The sequence below is a fragment of the Sorex fumeus genome, unplaced genomic scaffold, assembly GCF_029834395.1.
Source record: "Sorex fumeus unplaced genomic scaffold, SorFum_2.1 ptg000047l, whole genome shotgun sequence".
In the NCBI taxonomy this organism is placed as follows: Eukaryota; Metazoa; Chordata; class Mammalia; order Eulipotyphla; family Soricidae; genus Sorex; species Sorex fumeus.
The window spans coordinates 42,074,262-42,091,258 of record NW_026606104.1 but is presented as its reverse complement, the minus strand read 5'-3'; the positions used below and the strand labels follow the sequence as shown (position 1 = coordinate 42,091,258).

The following is a 16,997-nucleotide window of genomic DNA, read 5'->3' as shown; positions in this document are numbered from 1 at the left end:
TCCAGCTCATCCTCAAGGGTTAAAGGCCACAGGGGCTGCTTCCAGAACAGCCAAGAAGTGGGGTGGCCAGCGTGTACCCTAAGACAAGCAGGGAGCAGGTGGCTTTAGACACCAGAGGGGAAGTCAATGGCGTGACTAGTGCTAACACCGACAACTCTGTGTCCCTTCCAGGGTACAAAGATTGTTCATTGCCCCAGGCTGACACTGTGGCGTAGATGGGAACTGGTTTCTCCTTGGATGGCAGAGACCAGCCTGGGCCAAGGCTCAGCCCGAGTGGCCCCCAACCTCCGGTATCAAGCCTCTGATCCCTCCTGCATCCCCCCCAACGTGCCCCCGGTTGGGGCAGATCCCAGGGTTGGTTTGGGAAGGCTGCTGCCTGGCCCCCAGGACTCTCCCCAGCCGGGCCCGCGGTGCCCCTGGGACTCAGCCCCCCTCACTTTAGCGTCTCTGCCAGGAAGAAGGTCTGCTGCTTGTTGTCGTGGTTGGGAATGCTGCTGTACACGTCCTGGATGCCTGAGAAGCCAGCGTCCGTCCTACAGTGCTTCTCCAAGGCCTGAAAGGAGGAAGGTGGCAGGTGTGAGCCCCAGAGGCGCCTTTGGGCTAAGGATCTTTCCAGCCCATTGGCAGGCATGTGTGGGAGCAGAATGAGGCTTTCAGCTGCCCTGTCGCTGGGGTCCCTGAGCCCACCACCAAGAATTGGCCCAGCAGACCCTAGCCTGGGAAGGCTTTGTGGTGCCTTTCAGGGACAAGGCTGATGTGATGGCCGCTCAGCAGTGTGGACAGAGGTAGGGGCTAAAGTTGCCTGTGGGCAGGCACTAGGGATGGGCCTTGGCACACCTTAGGACTCCCTGCAGAGGCACAGCCCTGGGTCCCAGGCTATCGGCCTTTTGTATCTAAATGTCATCCTGAGTTACTGGGCATCTGAGAGTGGACCAGAACCCTCACACTGGCCTTCACAGGCTAAGAAGCAAGGTCCTCAGAAAATCTGGGTGCTTTGGTCAGCATGCCAGGTGACTCTGAGCAGACCGAGCCCAAGGGGGATGCTCTGGTGAGCAGCGGGATCCAGAAGATTTAGCACCCATCCAGGGACTTTCTAGAATCTCCACACTTGCCTTTGGTGCTAACCCCACAGAGGGTCATGAGATTTCCCATTAGGTAGATGGGGGAGGAAGGTGTGGGTGAGCAGAGCCCAGAGGTTCTGGGGGGCTGTATGGGGCAGGGCTGCTCAGGGAAGAGCAGGAAGGGGAGCCACGGCCTGGCAGCAGTGGTTTAAGATGACAAGGCTGAAGGTGGGCTTTGGGGAAAGAAGGCAGTGATAACTTGTTCCTGGGGGTCTCTCTGTTGCCCCCATGCCACCAGCTCTCTAAGCTTGGCACCCCAGGGCCCAGGCCTTGTGGGCTGTGGAGACTCAGACACTTTTTCACAAGGTCCCAGGCTATATTTTTGCAACCTGACTTCCTGGCTCTGGACTCACAACCTTGACCCTTTGCACCCTTGCTGCCGAGTGCCAGAGGGGCTGTGAACACTGAACTCACCATCACCACCTCCCAGCCCCACTCCCGGTAGATGGGGTCGTGGGTCTGCCGCCACAGGTACATGTAGCTCTCCACCACCTCTGGTCGCAGGATGTAGTAACTCTCGCTCAGCTGCGTGGCCACCGCCTCCCTGCCGGAGTTAAACCAGAAAGCCTCGGGTCCGAGTTTGGTATCTGCGGGAAGGACCAACCAGAGGGCTTGGGTCAGGCTGTCTGCTTCCAGCTTTGCAGAGTCCCATGGCCTGGGTGCCCTAGGTAGGGGTGGCAAGTGTGGGACCTCATTGCCCAAGGCTGTGCTGGCGACAGCAGCTTCTCTCTTGGCCTAGGCTGGCCAAAGCAAGACCCTGAGTGAGGCCTTGGAAATTTGTCAGGCTTAGAATCTGAGCATCTAGGTGAACTACCCAGCAGTGTCGGGAGAGAGGTTCTGGTGCTATTTCCTCCCTGTTTCTTTGGAGACATTCGTGCAAGATAAAGCACCAGGAACTCAGGGAAGAAAGGGTTTGGGAACACCTTTGGGAAAGAGCGGGTGAAACACAGCAGAAGCAGCTCTGGCCTGCGGGACTCATCAGGTCCTATGGTGCCAGATGTAGCGATGCCCTTCTCCACCGAGCCCCTGCTCAGAACCAAGTTTGCTGAAGAGACAGCGGGGAAGGAGGGGGTGGGGGGACGAGCTTGGGAGGCGTGTCTCAGGCAGAGAGCACAGGCCTGGGCTTGGCTGCTGACGTGGGCCAGTTTCTACCATTCCTGCTTAGTTTAGTTTTATGGGCCGCATGCAGGGGGGCCCGGGGAGATCGGGCAGCACTGGGGATCCAACCTTGGCCTTCCGCATGCAAAGCATGTGCCCGGCCCACTGAGTTTTCTCCATGACCACAGCTACAACTACCACAGCTGCTACCATTTACAATTTTCAGAGTTGTGCTGAAAGCTTCATAATAAATTATCACTTTCCCACTAAAGGTAGATGTGACGGTCCCTCACACACATGTGAAAAACAGGATCAGAGAGGCTAAGTATGTGTCCAAATTAACACAGCAAGTTGTGGCTGAGCTGGGATGCGACCTGGGATCTGCCTGATGCCTTTTCCCCTCCTGGTTCTGATTCTCTACACTCTTACTTGTAGGTATGTCAGTTCTGGTTTTGTTTTGGTGGGTGAAGGTGGCTGGGGCGGTCATGCTGACTGTGCTCAGGGATCACTCCTGGCAGGCTTGGGGGACCATAAGGGGTGCTAGGGATTGAACCTGGGTTGGTCGTGTGCAAGGTGAGTGCCCTCCCCACTGAATGCAGTATGGCTCTGGCCCAAGGGCCAGCTCTTCCTTCCCTGATGCCTGCACACCTTGTGAGAGCTCAGGTGCTGTCTTTTTTTTTTTTTTTTTTTTGCTTTTTGGGTCACACGATGCTCAGGGGTTAGTCCTGGCTCTGCACTCAGGAATTAATCCTGGCGATGTTCAGGGGACCATATGGGATGCTGGGATTCGAACCCGGGTCGGCCTCATGCAAGGCAAACACCCTACCCGCCGTGCTATCACTCCAGCCCCACTCAGGTGCTGTCTTAAGGGGTGCCCCTTGCATCCCCCATGAGAATCTATTTTCAGGAGGTTTTGGAGAGTCTTCTGACGGCGGCAGTGGTGGTGGGGATCCATACTCAGTGATACTCAGGGGCTACACCTGGCTCAAGGTTTTGGGATAATTTCTGGTAGTGCTCAAGGGACCACACAGTGCTGGGGATGGAACCTGAACTTCTTGCAGGCAAAACATATGCTCGGCCCTTTGAGCCCTTTCTCTGACCCCGGGAGCCAGACCTCGGCACAACTCTTTATTCTCCAATATTCTCTTGGGGGAGGAATTAGCTAGTGCCTAGCTTCTTTAACAATGAGCTATGACCCCATATGGGGTAATTTAACTGAATGCAAGGGTCATAAAAATATTGAAAATTTGTATTAAGGGCTGGAGAGATAATATAGTGGGTAAGGCTCTTACCTTGCAAATGGCTGACCTTGGTTTAATCACCCCGGCACTGCCAGGAGTGATTCCTGAGCACAGAGCCAGGAGTAAGTCCTGACTATAACTGAGTGTGGTCTAAATTTTTAAAAAAGTATTTTAAAATACATTTTCTTTATCAGTAAATGTTAGATTCGTATACTTAAAAATATAGACTTTATTTTGGTTTTGGGGCCACAACTAGTGCTCAGGGTTTGTTCGCGGTCATGCTCAGAACAAACTCAGGGCTCCAGCATGTGCTTCTGTCCTTCGAACTGTCTCTCTGGGCTAGAGTGAGGGACTGGAGCTACAGTACAAAGATGAAGGGGTCGGCCTGGCATGTGGTTGCGGCTGCAACACTGGTCTGAATCCCAGTACCGCATATGGTCTCTCGAGCACAGAGCCAAGAGCAGCCCCTGAGCACTGCCGGGTGTTTCCCCCAACAAGCCCAGGATTCTCAGGTGAAAAGGGGTCACGAGTGGAACAAGTTTAAGAAGTGCTGGGCTAGACTCTGGCCCGTCTGATCCTCTCTGATGGGGCAGGCTCACGGCCAAGAGCACGGTCATTTGGCCAAGCGGCAAACAGGGGACAGCAAGGGCAGGCGCTGCGGCCGTCTGTGGAGCGGCTGGCTGGCCGCGGCAGCGTGCTCTGTGAAGCTGTCCTTTATGGGCTGGTTTGATTGTCCCAGACAAGTAGGGAGCTTTTTATGATTCCTGAGATTTCCTGTTTTGTTTATGGCCCTGGCAGAGGGAACTCTTTGAAGGGAACTGAAGACAGGCTTTAAGGACCCATTGAAAATTGCTGCTTCCTGCCAGCAGCTCCAAGAGATCTGGATTCCACGGGAGGGGTCGCAGACACGTTTCCGGAGGCCACCGACAAACAACTTGGCACTGGCTGTGTCCCCAAGACCAAAATAAAGTCTATATTTTTTAAGTATACAAATACAGCCAAATGAGCTCGGCTGTACTCGGGTGAAAAAGTGCTTCCTGTGGAGGCTCCACCCCACCCTGGAGACCCGATTATTGTTGCTATTAAACAGATAAGAAAACAGAGGCCACCCAGCTGGTGTGGGCAGTCACACTTGAGCCGGCAAGTTTTGCCTGTTTTGTTTCATTTTTGGATCGTATTCAGTGGCACTTAGTGGCTACTCCTCGCTCTCTGCTTGGGGTCACCTCCAGTGGTGCTCAGGGGACATGCAGTACCGGGAAAGAAATTCTGATCTCCAGCCTGCAAACCATGCACCCTGTCCTTTAAGTTGTCTCCCTGGCCAGAACTGGTAATTTTTGTCACAAATCCTGGGTCCTCCCCTCCAACCAACATGGGGATTACAATTTGAGGCTGGGAGACTGGGGAACAGGGACTGTTTTCCGAGAGGTACTATGTGGAGAGGCCTCCACCAGGTGATGCTGTGTGTCTGGAGACCTGGGTGATAGCCCTGCATAAATACTTAAGCGTAACGTGACTTGAGCTAAGTCACGTCTCTACTCTGGGCTGACTCAGTTTCCCCTGAGTCAGGGGCTAGGCTCAAGCTTCTCTGTAACTTCAGACTCTAGTGTTCGCCTGCTCTGTAGAGCATGCCAGGTGGCGGTCCTCAAGCTTTCCGGGGGTGGGCTGGGATAAGGTCAGAGACAGGTTGGTGTCAGGAAATGGGACCCACTGGGAGGGGGGGTGCTGTGGAGGGAAGAAGGAGTCGGGGCGGAGGTAGAGGGGTTCAGGGAGAAGGGCTCTGCAAGTTAGAGAAGCCAGAGTCTTTGCCTCAGGAGCTTTGCTCTGGGCCTCTGGGCCTCAGTTTCCTCATCTGCGTTGTGAAGTTAGGTGAAGGTGAATGTCAAGGGCTAATAGCCCTGGTGTGGATTCCAGTCACTGTTCCCCTGTGCCCTCGGGGACAGTGTCAGGGCGGAGAGTGGACTCCTCCTTCACGCCCTGCGCCCACGTGGTTTCTTCGCTGTCTGCTGACCTTCCAGGTTTCTGGGTGTTTACCTCAGTTTCTCCGGCCGCCCCTTCCCCTTGCGGGGTTACCTGAGCGCGCGTATGACTCGTGGCACGTCTTGGTGATCTGGGCTGCGAGTTCTCGGTAGTGGGCCCTCTTTTCTTCCTTGGCATCGTCAGCGCCGAGGGCGATCATGCCCCCGGAGAAACAGGCCAGGTGCCCCATCTTGTGGTCCAGAATCCCCCCTCGCCACTCAGCAATGTACGTCAGCCCCCCGGGAGAGACATTCAGCAAGTGGGTTTCTATTGCCTGGGAGCAGGGTGGGGGGCGGGCGGGGGAAGGGCACAGACAGAGAAGAGAGGGGAGAGGATGGAAAATGAACATTCTGGAGATGGCAGTCCACACGGCTCTGCTGAGCCCTCATCCCAGGCCTGGACCTCGGGTGGCCAGTCCTGATGGGTGGTCAGAGGTCAGTGATTGACCCGGCGGAGGCCTGCTGCCCTCTGTGGGCACAGGCGGCTTCTCTGGGCGAGTCTTTTATTATTAAGTTTTTTTTCTGGGGACCACACCTAGTGGAATACAGGTGCTACTTCTGGCGGTCTGCTAAGGGGCCACTCCTGGAGGTGCCCGGCAGATCCACGCAGTGCCGCAGGTGGAACTGGGTTTATCCATAGGTAAGGCAGGTGCCTGAATTCCTGTACTATCTCTCCAGTCCTTGGGGTGAGTCTTTTAGAGTTTTGAATCTTTGTTGCAAAAATTTAAGAAAACAAACATAAACAATTATCAACCTCTTATATCCTTTGTTGGGGAATCATAATCTGAAGCCCGACTGACTTGTGGGTGGGATTCATGGGATCTCAGAACACAGAAGGTGGTGTATATGCAACTTCGTGGAAATCAGACCTACAGGGAATGAAGTGCTGCTGCCCGCAGGGGCTGAGCCCGGCTTTTTCCTGCTGTACCCTCTCCAGAGAGATCTTCCTTCCTTCCTTCCTTCCTTCCTTCCTTCCTTCCTTCCTTCCTTCCTCCCTCCCTCCCTCTTTCTTTCTTTCTTTCTCCTTTTTTTTGGGGAGGGGGTCACACCCAGCAATGCTCAAGGGTTACTCCTGGCTCTGCACTCAGGAATCACTCCTGGCAGTGCTCGGGGGACCATATGGGATGCGGGAATCGAACCCAGGTCGGCTGCACGCAAGGCAAACGCCCTACCCGCAGTGCTATCGCTCTAACCCCTCTTTCTTTCTTTCTTTCTTTCTTTCTTTCTTTCTTTCTTTCTTTCTCTCTCTCTCTCTCTTTCTTTCTTTCTTTCTTTCTTTCTTTCTTTCTTTCTTTCTTTCTTTCAAGACTTCCTGTTTTTTGGTGGGGGAGACACACACATGACCATGCTCAGGGGTTACTCCTGGCCCTGCACTCAAGAATTACTCCTGGAGATGTTCAGGGGATCATATGGGATGCTGGGGATCAAACCTCGTGCAAAGCCAGTGTCCGACCTGCTGCACTATCGCTGTGGCCCCCATATCTAAGAACAGCTGGCCCGACTGTGCTGGTGTACAGGTATGAAAGGTTGCCAACCACAGCTGTATAGACAAAGCTGTTGAGAGGCCTGTCCCAGGTCACCCCACACATCTGGATTAGGACAAGCATTCTCCCACGCCAAGCACTGCTGCATGCCAGTTCTTTGGTTGGCAAGAGGCTTTTGGAGCCTCCTCAGGGAGATGAAGCTATTAGGAAAAATCTAAGATGTTGGGGAGATCTGGGCCAGGGTGGCACATTGCCTCTGCCTCCACTCTTACCCCTCTACTCTACTGGTGTGTGTGTGTGTGTGTGTGTGTGTGTGTGTGTGTGAGGTGCAGTTTGTCTGAGTGTCTGTGCCTATGTCTGAGACCATGTCTATATTCTGTGAGTAATAGACCAGGCTGCATCCCATGCCAGGATGATTTCCAAGATCAAAGACCCACAGTGCCTGAGGTCTAACTTGATGCCATGAGCTAGTGGCTACGTAGCTCAGACTCCTGAGGTCTAAGCCCACCCGCACTTCTTTCACTTTTTTTTTGGGGGGGTCACACCCAGCAATGCTCAAGGGTTACTCCTGGCCCTGCACTCAGGAATCACTCCTGGCAGTGCTCGGGGGACCATATGGGATGCGGGAATAGAACCCAGGTCGGCCGCACTGGTTCTGACCATGTGACAATCTCTCTGTGCCTCCATCTCCTCGTGCATTAGGTGGGAAAAGACACAAATACTTCACAGGGTTCTGTGGGTGACATGAGATGTGTCCGCCGTGCCTGACGCATTGATTTCATGCTCAGACAGTGGGAATGAACTAAATCCAGGGATCACAGTTCACTCCAGTCAGTGCCAGCTCCTTCTGCCTTGAGCTGGGGTACCCCATGCCACTCTGTCCTCCCACTAACACTCCTGGGGTGCCTCCTCCATGGGGCGTGATACCAGCCCTGAAAACAGGCCTGGGCTGTGCTCGGCGGGAGCTCACCCACCACAGCAGACTTTCCCAAGATCAAATCGTGTATCATAACTTCTGATCTGCATCTTGAAGCAGGAGGCTGGGGAAGTGTTGGACCCTGGTGGGCAGAGGGCAGTAGGAGCAGGCCTTTCTGCCTTGTGATGCTCACACAGGCCACATTTTCTACCTCCCCTGGGGTCCTGCCCCCACACTCTGGCCCAGGTCTGTTGACTCCAAGTTGGCCTTTGGGCCGCCTCCAGGATCATTTCCATGTGAGGAGGGGGGGGGGGCGGGGGAAGAGGACGACATCCCCTAATAGAAACCACCCACACTCCGGACTCTGCTACTCCAGCATGCCGTTCCCTCTTTGAGGATACAAGTTTGTGTGCTTGTTTTTTTTGTTTTGGAGTTACAACCAGGGATGCTCAGGGTCTACTCTTTCTGGCTCCATGCTTGAGGAATTGTTCCCAGAGGGCGTTTGGGGTGGGGGTGGGGGAGCGGGGAAACTGTGCAGTGCTGGGAATCCATCCTGGGCCTCCTCTCTGCAAAACCTCTGCTCTGCCCACTGAACATTTCTCCAGTTCAAATTAGAGTGTTCGTGGAGCATCTGACTCACTCCCGCAATGCACAACTGTGTAAGTCACCAGCAATTCCCAGCCAATGGGAAGTGCGGGAGCAATGTCTGGCCCTTGGCCGGGTTTCCCTTCTCCCTCTCCTGCAAGCCTAAGCTGGGCTGGGCACTGGCTCCACACTGGGAGGAGTGTGAGGAACCTGGAGAGTTGCTGGCTGCTGGGAGGGTCCGCACAGGGTCTGCGGCTGCCACACTAAATGCACAGGGCAGGGGGTGGTGTGGGCTGGGCTGTCCCAGAAGCCTACTCAGTCACTCATCCTCATCATCCTCACTCATGCAGGTCAGGGAGCCCAGGCACAGCGGGGGAACCCTGCAAGGTTTCCACTCCAGCATGAAAGCTGGTGCCCCTGAGACTGCTCCTCTGGGGTTCTTTCCACTGGGGGTTAACCCTGAGCTAACAGTGACAAAGAGGAAAATCCAGGTCAATCCTTTTTGAGGAAACAGTTGAGGAGAGCAGATGCAAAGCCAAGAAAAAACAAGGTTTTCTAAATGCCCCAGCACGAGATGGCACAGGGTGGCGACTGAGCAGAGAAATGGCTTCCATCATAAGAAGACACAAAAGAGAAAATGTTTGCTGCCGAGACCTGGGTGCCGCGGGGCTGTCAGAGCCTGGCTCTGCATCCGGGGCTGGCCAGTCACAGAGGGGGTGACACTCCCATCTGCACACCCTGAAGGGACCTCGGGCTCTGCGCCCCCTCCCCACACTGCCTCCTTTCACACCCTCACTCCTGGAGGCTCTCCCGGTTCATGGGGCCCCTCCTCTGTGACCCTTCCAGGGCATATGCAGTTGGCCTGTCTGAACCCCCCAACCCCACCCCTGCTGGACATTTGGCTCAACCTAGACACTGGGACCCTCTGGGCAGCTTTCAAGGCTCTGATGTCACCCGGGGGGAGGGGGGCCAGTCTGGGCACTGGGATCTTATAGCTCCCCAGACGACTTCTAAAATGCCAACAAGGTTGAAAACCACCAGAATATGCTTCAAAGCCCCAAACTTGCCGGAGGCCCAGCCTTTGCCCAGGGTCAGACACTCCAGGCTCTTCACTGGGGAGATCAAATGGGGGGTGGGGGCGGGGGCAAAGCTAAATCCTCTCCTTTCTTGGTGAACTGCTTCCCATCAGCTCCCAGTGTCTTAAATAATTCATGGGCATTTCTTCCCTAGAAGCCTCCAGTACAGCGTGCCCGAGGGCAGGGAAGCAGCTGCTGTGAACTTGATGTTGACTCTGCCGGGAAAGGCAGAAGGGCACAAAGGACCGGGCAGCTCCTCCTTGCCACGAGCTGGCTGCGCACGCTCTGACAGGGAGGCTGGCCGGGGCTCGGGTGCCGGCGTGGGGCCAGCCGGAGAGGACTGAGAGGTGTCATGACCGAGGGCGGGCAGGGCCACGGGCTCTGGGGGCCCATTTCAAGGCGCTTCCTTTCATGCCACCAGCATTCATTGTATCAGAGGCTAGTCAGGAACACTTTGTGCATTCATCCAGCTGCCCGCACCCACCTCTCCATCCATCCATCCTTCCTCCCACCCCTCCCCCCCCCGCATCTATTCATCCTTCTTCCTCTCCCTGCCTTCCTCCATCCAGCACGCATTTATTTGTTCACAAAGTCATCACTGTGCCTCCTGTGTGCCAGGCACTGTTTCAGAACCTTTGCAAAGGGTACATGAGTAGACAAGATCCTTGTTCTTCCTCAGCTTGCATTCTACTGTGGGGGGTGTGTGCGCGGGGGGGGGGGGCAATGGGGAGACAGACAATGAACAAGACGACAAGTAAGTGCCATGATCCTTCTAGATGCTGATGGAGATGAGTAAGATAACAGGAGTGGGAACTGGCTGGGGAGGGAAATGTCAGTGACAAATGAATCGGTGAGTGAGACGCAGGCCCTGCCTGAGAGATATTCTGAACAGAGGGACGGTAAGGAGCAAAGTTCTCAGGTTGGACCCACCCAATATTCTGAGAAAAGTCGGGGACTAGAGCTGAGAGACGAAGGAGAGGGGTTTGGGGTGATTGGTCAGCCTGGTCGGGGTGATCTGGTGAGTGGAAGGGATGGATCTGGTTTATTACTAAGTGCTAAGGTTGGGGGTGGGGGAAAGAGAGGGATATGCCAGCCTGGCCACTGTGCTGAGACCGTGTGACCCAGGGAGTCAGGCTGGGGGCAAGAGAGGAGTCAGCACAGGGGTGTTGGAAGGGAGTTTGCCAGGGGACCTGAATAGATCCAATCTACTCAGGGGAAAATCGAGGCCCCGAGTCTGCCAGTGCATTTTGCTGAGTTGAGGTAAAAGTGTTTCTTTCTTCAGTGGGGGCAGCTTCCCTCGGAATACATGGGGGCCGCTCCTGCATGAAGGTCTGCTGGTTTAGTGTCTACTCAGCCACATGGTGCCACTCACATCTGCAGAGTTGATCTGGGTGACCGTGGCAGCTCTGGGAGGTGTGAGAGGAAATGGGGGTGGTGGGGATCAAACTCCAGCCTCATGCATGATATACAGGCCTCTGCTCCTTTGAGTTATCTTTTTAGTTCCCAAAGTTATCTTTGGCTGGGCTGGTGGGCTTCTAACCAACAGCTCAGGTTCACCTGTCCCCGTTTCTGGCCTAAAGTCTCCCTGTCTCAGAGGCACTCACCTCTTATTCAAGTCCTGTGGACAGACCAGCAGCCATGGGCACAGTGGGGGGAGATAACACCAGGGCTCTCAGGAGACCCGAATCCAGCTCTAGTTCCTTGCTGTGTGATTCTGAGCAAGTGCCTTCTCCTCTCTGAGCCTTGATTTTTTTTTTTTTTGTGCTGAACTGGATACTCCCCCATTCCCCACCCCAGGTGCCTCCCGGCATGGCTGTGCAGATGGCATCACTTCTGGCAGGCTGATGGCTGAGGGTCTTGCTTTGGCAGTCTCACATGGGAGCTCCCAGCCCAGGGTTCAGCTATGTTCTGAGCTCTGACCCAGCTGCTGATGCAAAGGTGTTATGGTTTGGAATAGATCTGGCCACCCTTCTGCAAGACCTTGGACAAATAATTTTGCCTCTTTGAGCTTGGGTTTTGCATGTGGAAGAGGATATCACTAACGTTGCCTTAGCTTCAAGCTGCTCCAGAAGAGTCAGGAGACAGCGGGGTGGGGGTGGGGGCAAAGGATTGGTTGGGGAAGGGGCTGTCTTGATCTTCTGGTCAGCTCACAGTGAGGGAGAGCCGCGGGGCCCTGGGAGAGCTGATGGTAGTGAATGCCCACCCACAAAGGAGCCGCCGCCTGGCTTACCTCCAAGGCTTCGTAGTACATATCTTTAGCCTCTGTATCTGTCTTGGCCGACATCAACCAGGATTTGATCAAATATTCATAAAAACTGTCCCCGAGTCCTCCAACCGAGACGTGGTCTGCGAGGAGAGAGGACAGAGACATTATCTCCACCGGCGATGCCGCCAGCAGGATGAGCAGACATCAGCCTTGCCCGGGGGCTCCGGGGGGCCTCTGGTGTGGGGTGGTGGGGAGCCAACACTTCATCAGCAGCTTCCAAAGCCCAGAGAGGAGTGCCCAGAGCTGGTGTGGGCATGGTGGTGTGTGCAGGAGAGCAGGGCTCAGCTGGGTGCTATAAATCATGCCGCTCGCTAGCAGGCTGGGGAAGGCTGCGTCTTGGGTGATTCACTGTAAATGAGCTGCATTTCTTTAAAAAGATAATCTGGTGGCAGGGAGTTCAGGGATTTTTATTACCCAGTGACAAACATATAGTTAATGCGGGGCAGGTTCAGAAAAGGCCACGCAAAGGAGGAAGGAAAGGCTTAATTTAGATGGTTGGAGCCCGGAGCCACTCCGGGAAAGGTGATTTAACACGGAGCAAATTGGAATAAATGGGATTCAAAGAGCAGGAGGAAGGGAAATGGGGTTGGAGCCCCCCTCCCTGCCAGCCAGCCAACAGCTTGCACACTGGTGCCATCTGCCTGGGGTCACCCACAAGTAGGGCCTTGGGTGGTGGCAGTTGAGACATCTCCGCTTAGGGCTGTCCCAGGAGCCAGTCCAAAGGGTAGAAGCAAGACCTGGGAGCACTAAGCTCAGATGCGTTAAAGATGAACACAGGGGGGCTGAGTGAGGCAGGCAGGGCCTGGCCTTGCACGTGGCTGACCTAGGTTTGATCCCGGGCATCCCATATGGTCCTGAGAGCACAGCCAGGAGTAAGCCCTGAGCACTGCTGGGTGTGGTCCCCAAATAAACAAACAAACAAAACAATAAAAATGGACAAAGGGAGACATGGAGATGGTTAACAGATGGTTAACAGATGGAGAACAGGATTCAGTGCCTGTTATCACTCACTTGAGGGAGAGGCAGAGAGAAGGATGGAGAGAGGCGGGGGAGGGGGAAGGGAAGAGTCTATCTCGGGCTTCTCTGGAGAAGGAAGAGAGGGACAGCAGGAGGAGCGAGAGGGAATGTCAGCGGCTTCTGTTAGCTGAGGGTCTGCGGTAGACCGAGAGCTTCACTTTATCATCTCTTAGAATCTCTCAGGCACCCTGCAAGGTACGCTGGTGGGAAAACACAGCCAGACTTAATAACTCACCCAAAGCCATAAACAGGTAAAAGTCCCTTCCTGGAGCTTTCCACAGTCAACCAACCAGGACATGCAAACAAAGGTGCACAGAGGAAGGACCAGTGTGGAGAGAGGCATACTGAATGTCGGAGGGAAGAGACAGGGAAAACGGACTGAGAGAGTAATAGGAACAAAAGGGCACAGGCAGGGCAAGAGTAAGGACATGACCCGAAAGAAGGGGAATCACTGGTCTGGAGCAATGTCACGAGGGTGGCTTAGGTAGTGCCAGGCAGCTTGGGTGATCAAGGCCCTGCTGGGCACATCTGAGCATCATCTTCCCTGTTGCAGTGGTCCAAATTCTTAGAACTAATTAAAGAAATGTTCGTCACCCTCCTTTGTTTAAAAGGTGTAAAAGGGGAATGGTTTCTGCCTGTCTCCCAAACCCTTCTTCAGGAGGCCCACTCCTATAATCTGGGCTACTCCGCACTCCTTTCCCTTTCCTGAAGGAACGTCTTCTCTGAACTGGGCCACTCCCTCTCCAGTCCCTTGCTTTAATCTGTGGCTGTCTGATGAGCCAAGCATGTGCTCCTGCTCTAAGGGGATGTGGCCCCACAGGAAGCTGGCCCCTTTGCTGCCCCCAGTCTCCTCTACAAACACATCCCGGCAGCAGCAGTGAGTGTCCATCCATCTGGGAGCAGGAGTACTTGCAAAAACAGAAGCAGAGCAAGCAGAACTGGAGCGTGGGAGGGCTGTGGGGGCTGGGGAGAGGGGAGAGAGCCAGCACGGGGTGCCCCATTCTCGGGGACAGATGGCTTGAGCAGGAACAAGTAGGGCAGGGCTGCGCCAGGCCCCACACACCGACCCTGTGCTCCCAAGCACACCTCTGGGCCACTGCCTGCCCTATATGCACCCCAGCCTTTTCTCTCTATTTTAACCACCGCTGTACACCCTCTGCTCTTCCTTACCTTGGGCTTCCCCCGTGGGTGACACAGGCTCATGAACTGTCTGTGGGAAGTGCTCCCTATGCCACCCTGACAGCTGCTGGCCAGGGCCTGGACCTCAGCGGCTCCTCTGCTGTGCCCTAAGTCTGGGCTATGGTCTGTGTGTGCATATGTGTGTGCGTATATGTGTGTGTGCGCACACACGCAGGTACTCGCACACAGATCCTCTGGCACTGTGTGGAACACAGGGAGAAGCTCAGGAGGCAGACGACAGGATCTGTGCCTGTGCATAGTACAGGGGTACAGTCATCAGTACCACATGGCCTCTTGAGCACTGTTGGGGGTGGTCCTGCGAGACCTCTGAGCACTACTGGGTGGTCCTGGTGGTCCCCAGGACTGTGGGGTCTAAGCAGAACTGCATCCTCAGGCCCTAGCACTGAACTACTGACTGGAGTGGCTCTGGATTCCCTGAATGAGTCCTTGGGAGTACCCCCATTCCAAACAAAACAGATGTGGATCTACCATTAGCTAAGAATAAGACGTTCTCCAGAGCCCCTGGCCTGAATTTCCTAGTCCGTGAAATGGGTGTGGGGAGCATGGACAGTGCCCACAGGTCCTAGGGCAGAGAACAGCACTGCACTTCTAGACTGAGGAGGAGGGAACCAGACAGTGGAGGTAGAGACCCCTCCCGCCCTCCTCCAGGCCCCAGAGGCTCTGTGAGTGAGGTGTCCCCTAAGGCCAGGGGCAGGGTTTCTCTGCCTCCCATTACTCTGAAGCTTAGGTTCAAGTAGGAATGGAGGGCAGGCAAAAGCAGAGGCCTGGATTGGGGGGCGGTACCCCGATTTATCCTCTGCCTCTAAGTTGTGATTTCAGTGGCTGTAAATGGGTTAAACAGAATGAGTGGGGTTAGTTTATGCTGGCTGTAATGTTATTCTGTGCTGGAAAGATGCATATTCACCAAAACAACTCAAGGAGGCCCCCAGAAAGCCTGGGATGACCCCAGGTGCCAAAGCTGGTAAGGAGGCAGGCAGCACCCCTGGGGTGCGGTCTTACAACTCCTCAGCAGGCTGCAAACTCCTATTTGACTAATAGGAAACCAATTTCCACAAGTGACTGACTGCTCAGACCTGAGTCTCCTGCAGACGCCTGAGGAGAAAATGATGCTTCCCAGCAGGGAAGCTCTCCTGTAACTGGTGGAGGAAGGCCAGTCCCTACCCTCATCTGCTGTGCCCAGAGCCTGGAGGCCAGTGCAGCCACTGTCCTGGGAGTCGGGTCTTGCACTGACGAGATAAGATATTAAATCCTTTCCTCCCACAGTCACAATCTAAAATTCAAACCTCACTTTCACCCCGCACTTGAGGCCTTGGCAGTGTTGTTTTGGTGAAGAAAACACTTTAGGGGCCAGAGAAGCAGATAACCCCAGTTTTGATCTCCGGCATCCTATATGGTCCCCTGAGCTCAGAGCCAGGAGTGATCCTTGAACACAGAGCCAGGACTAAGCCCTGAAAATAGGAGATGTGCCTCCTACCCTCTCGTGTCCCCCCCCACCCCCAGCTCAAACCCAAACCAGCAAATAAGAACATCACTTTAAAAATCACTTTGAACTCAAGGGGCTGGAGAGAGAGTCCAAGTTCTGCACACAGGAGCAGTACTGCATGGTCCCCTGAGCAGAGAACAGGGAGAAACATTTGAGCATTGCTGGGTGTGGCCCCCAAATAAACAAAAATAGCACCTAGAGTTTGAACTTTAAGAAACGGTTTTCGCAGGAGGTCACCATTGGGGATCATCCTGTTAGGAGTTTGCTGGGATTCCTGGGGCAGCCTTTGGAAGGATGAATTTCTCCAGGGCAGCTTGCTGCCCTGCACACTTTCTGGCCCTGCTCGAATACTTCCAGTAACAGCTGCTCATTCATTACCTTTGGGGACAACCCAAATCATCCCGGGACAATGAACTCAACTCAGTTTCCTGGGGCATCTGACCAGGACTTCCACACCCCTCCTTCGTACACAAAGAGCACCCCTCAAGCCTGTCTCACAGGAGAGGAAACCATGGCTCAAGGAGCTAGAAGGAATTCCCCAGTCATGCAGGAACCAGCCTTGGATGGACCTTGCCCCTGCTGATGCCTTAACAACCAGCAAGAGGAACGGAAAGCGGGGGTTCTTATCTGGGCAGAGCCAATGGAGGGTTTTTTTTTGGGGGGGACCCCCTAGGCAGAACCATAAAACCTTCTACTTCTAGTTCTGCTGTAATGGGGACTGACTGATTGCCTGGCCAGAGTGATTCAGGAGGACAAGGCGGAATTGCTATCTTTCGAGGAAAACATTTATTTTATTCCCCCCCTTTTGGTAAAATTCCTATTGATTTATTTGCTTTTGGGTTTTGTGCCACATCTGGTGGTCTTCAAGGCAGGCTTACTCAAGGCAGGCTTTCGAGACCAAATGAGCTGTCAGGGGTCAAACCTGGGTTGGCTGTGTGCAAGGCAAGCACCCTACCTGCTGAACTGTCGTCTGGCCTTGCTAGCATTTTTATTTCCACTGCTTTGCTCCCGTCTCAGCAGAGGTGCAACCCTGGAACCTGGAAGCCTTATCAAGACTTTCCTGCCCCGACACCCACCAACTCCATTCTGCTTCAGTAGGTGGGGCTGTGGGCTGTGAATGAGACGCCACGGGTGCCTGTCAACCATCTGGTTGAGAAAAAAGCCTCTGAATGAAGCACCGTAGGAAATCCAGGGACCAGTCCTTGTAGGTGGAAGAGACCGTGATAGATTCATGATTTTTACATGTTCTCTAGTTTGTGCTTGAAAAGCAATTTGAGAAGAATGAGACTCAGTGGTAGGAACCAGATCAGAGGGCTCCGAGATCAGTCACGGTTTTTTATGGGAACTGTTTTCTGAGCAGAGGTTTCTATCTGGGACAGGAGGAAGGCAGCTCACGCACACCATGAGGGCTGAAGGCTTCTGGGGAGAGAGTTCAAAGGGCTAGAGCGATGTTTCGCATGCAGGAAGCCCAGGTTTAATCCCTGGCACCACAGGC

General features: G+C 54.3%; 1 protein-coding gene across 1 annotated transcript in view; it reads right to left on the bottom strand.

Moving 5' to 3' along the window:
• Positions 1 to 16,997, bottom strand: part of MAN1C1 (mannosidase alpha class 1C member 1) — a 157,435-nt gene that overhangs the window by 1,444 nt on the left and 138,994 nt on the right. Inside the window, exons 8-11 of the mRNA XM_056123278.1 lie at positions 11,767 to 11,882; positions 5,531 to 5,750; positions 1,536 to 1,708; positions 438 to 553 (exon numbers count right to left, since the gene is read on the bottom strand). Of these exons, the coding sequence (XP_055979253.1) occupies positions 438 to 553; positions 1,536 to 1,708; positions 5,531 to 5,750; positions 11,767 to 11,882 (625 nt within the window). The remainder of the gene's footprint in view (positions 1 to 437; positions 554 to 1,535; positions 1,709 to 5,530; positions 5,751 to 11,766; positions 11,883 to 16,997) is intronic.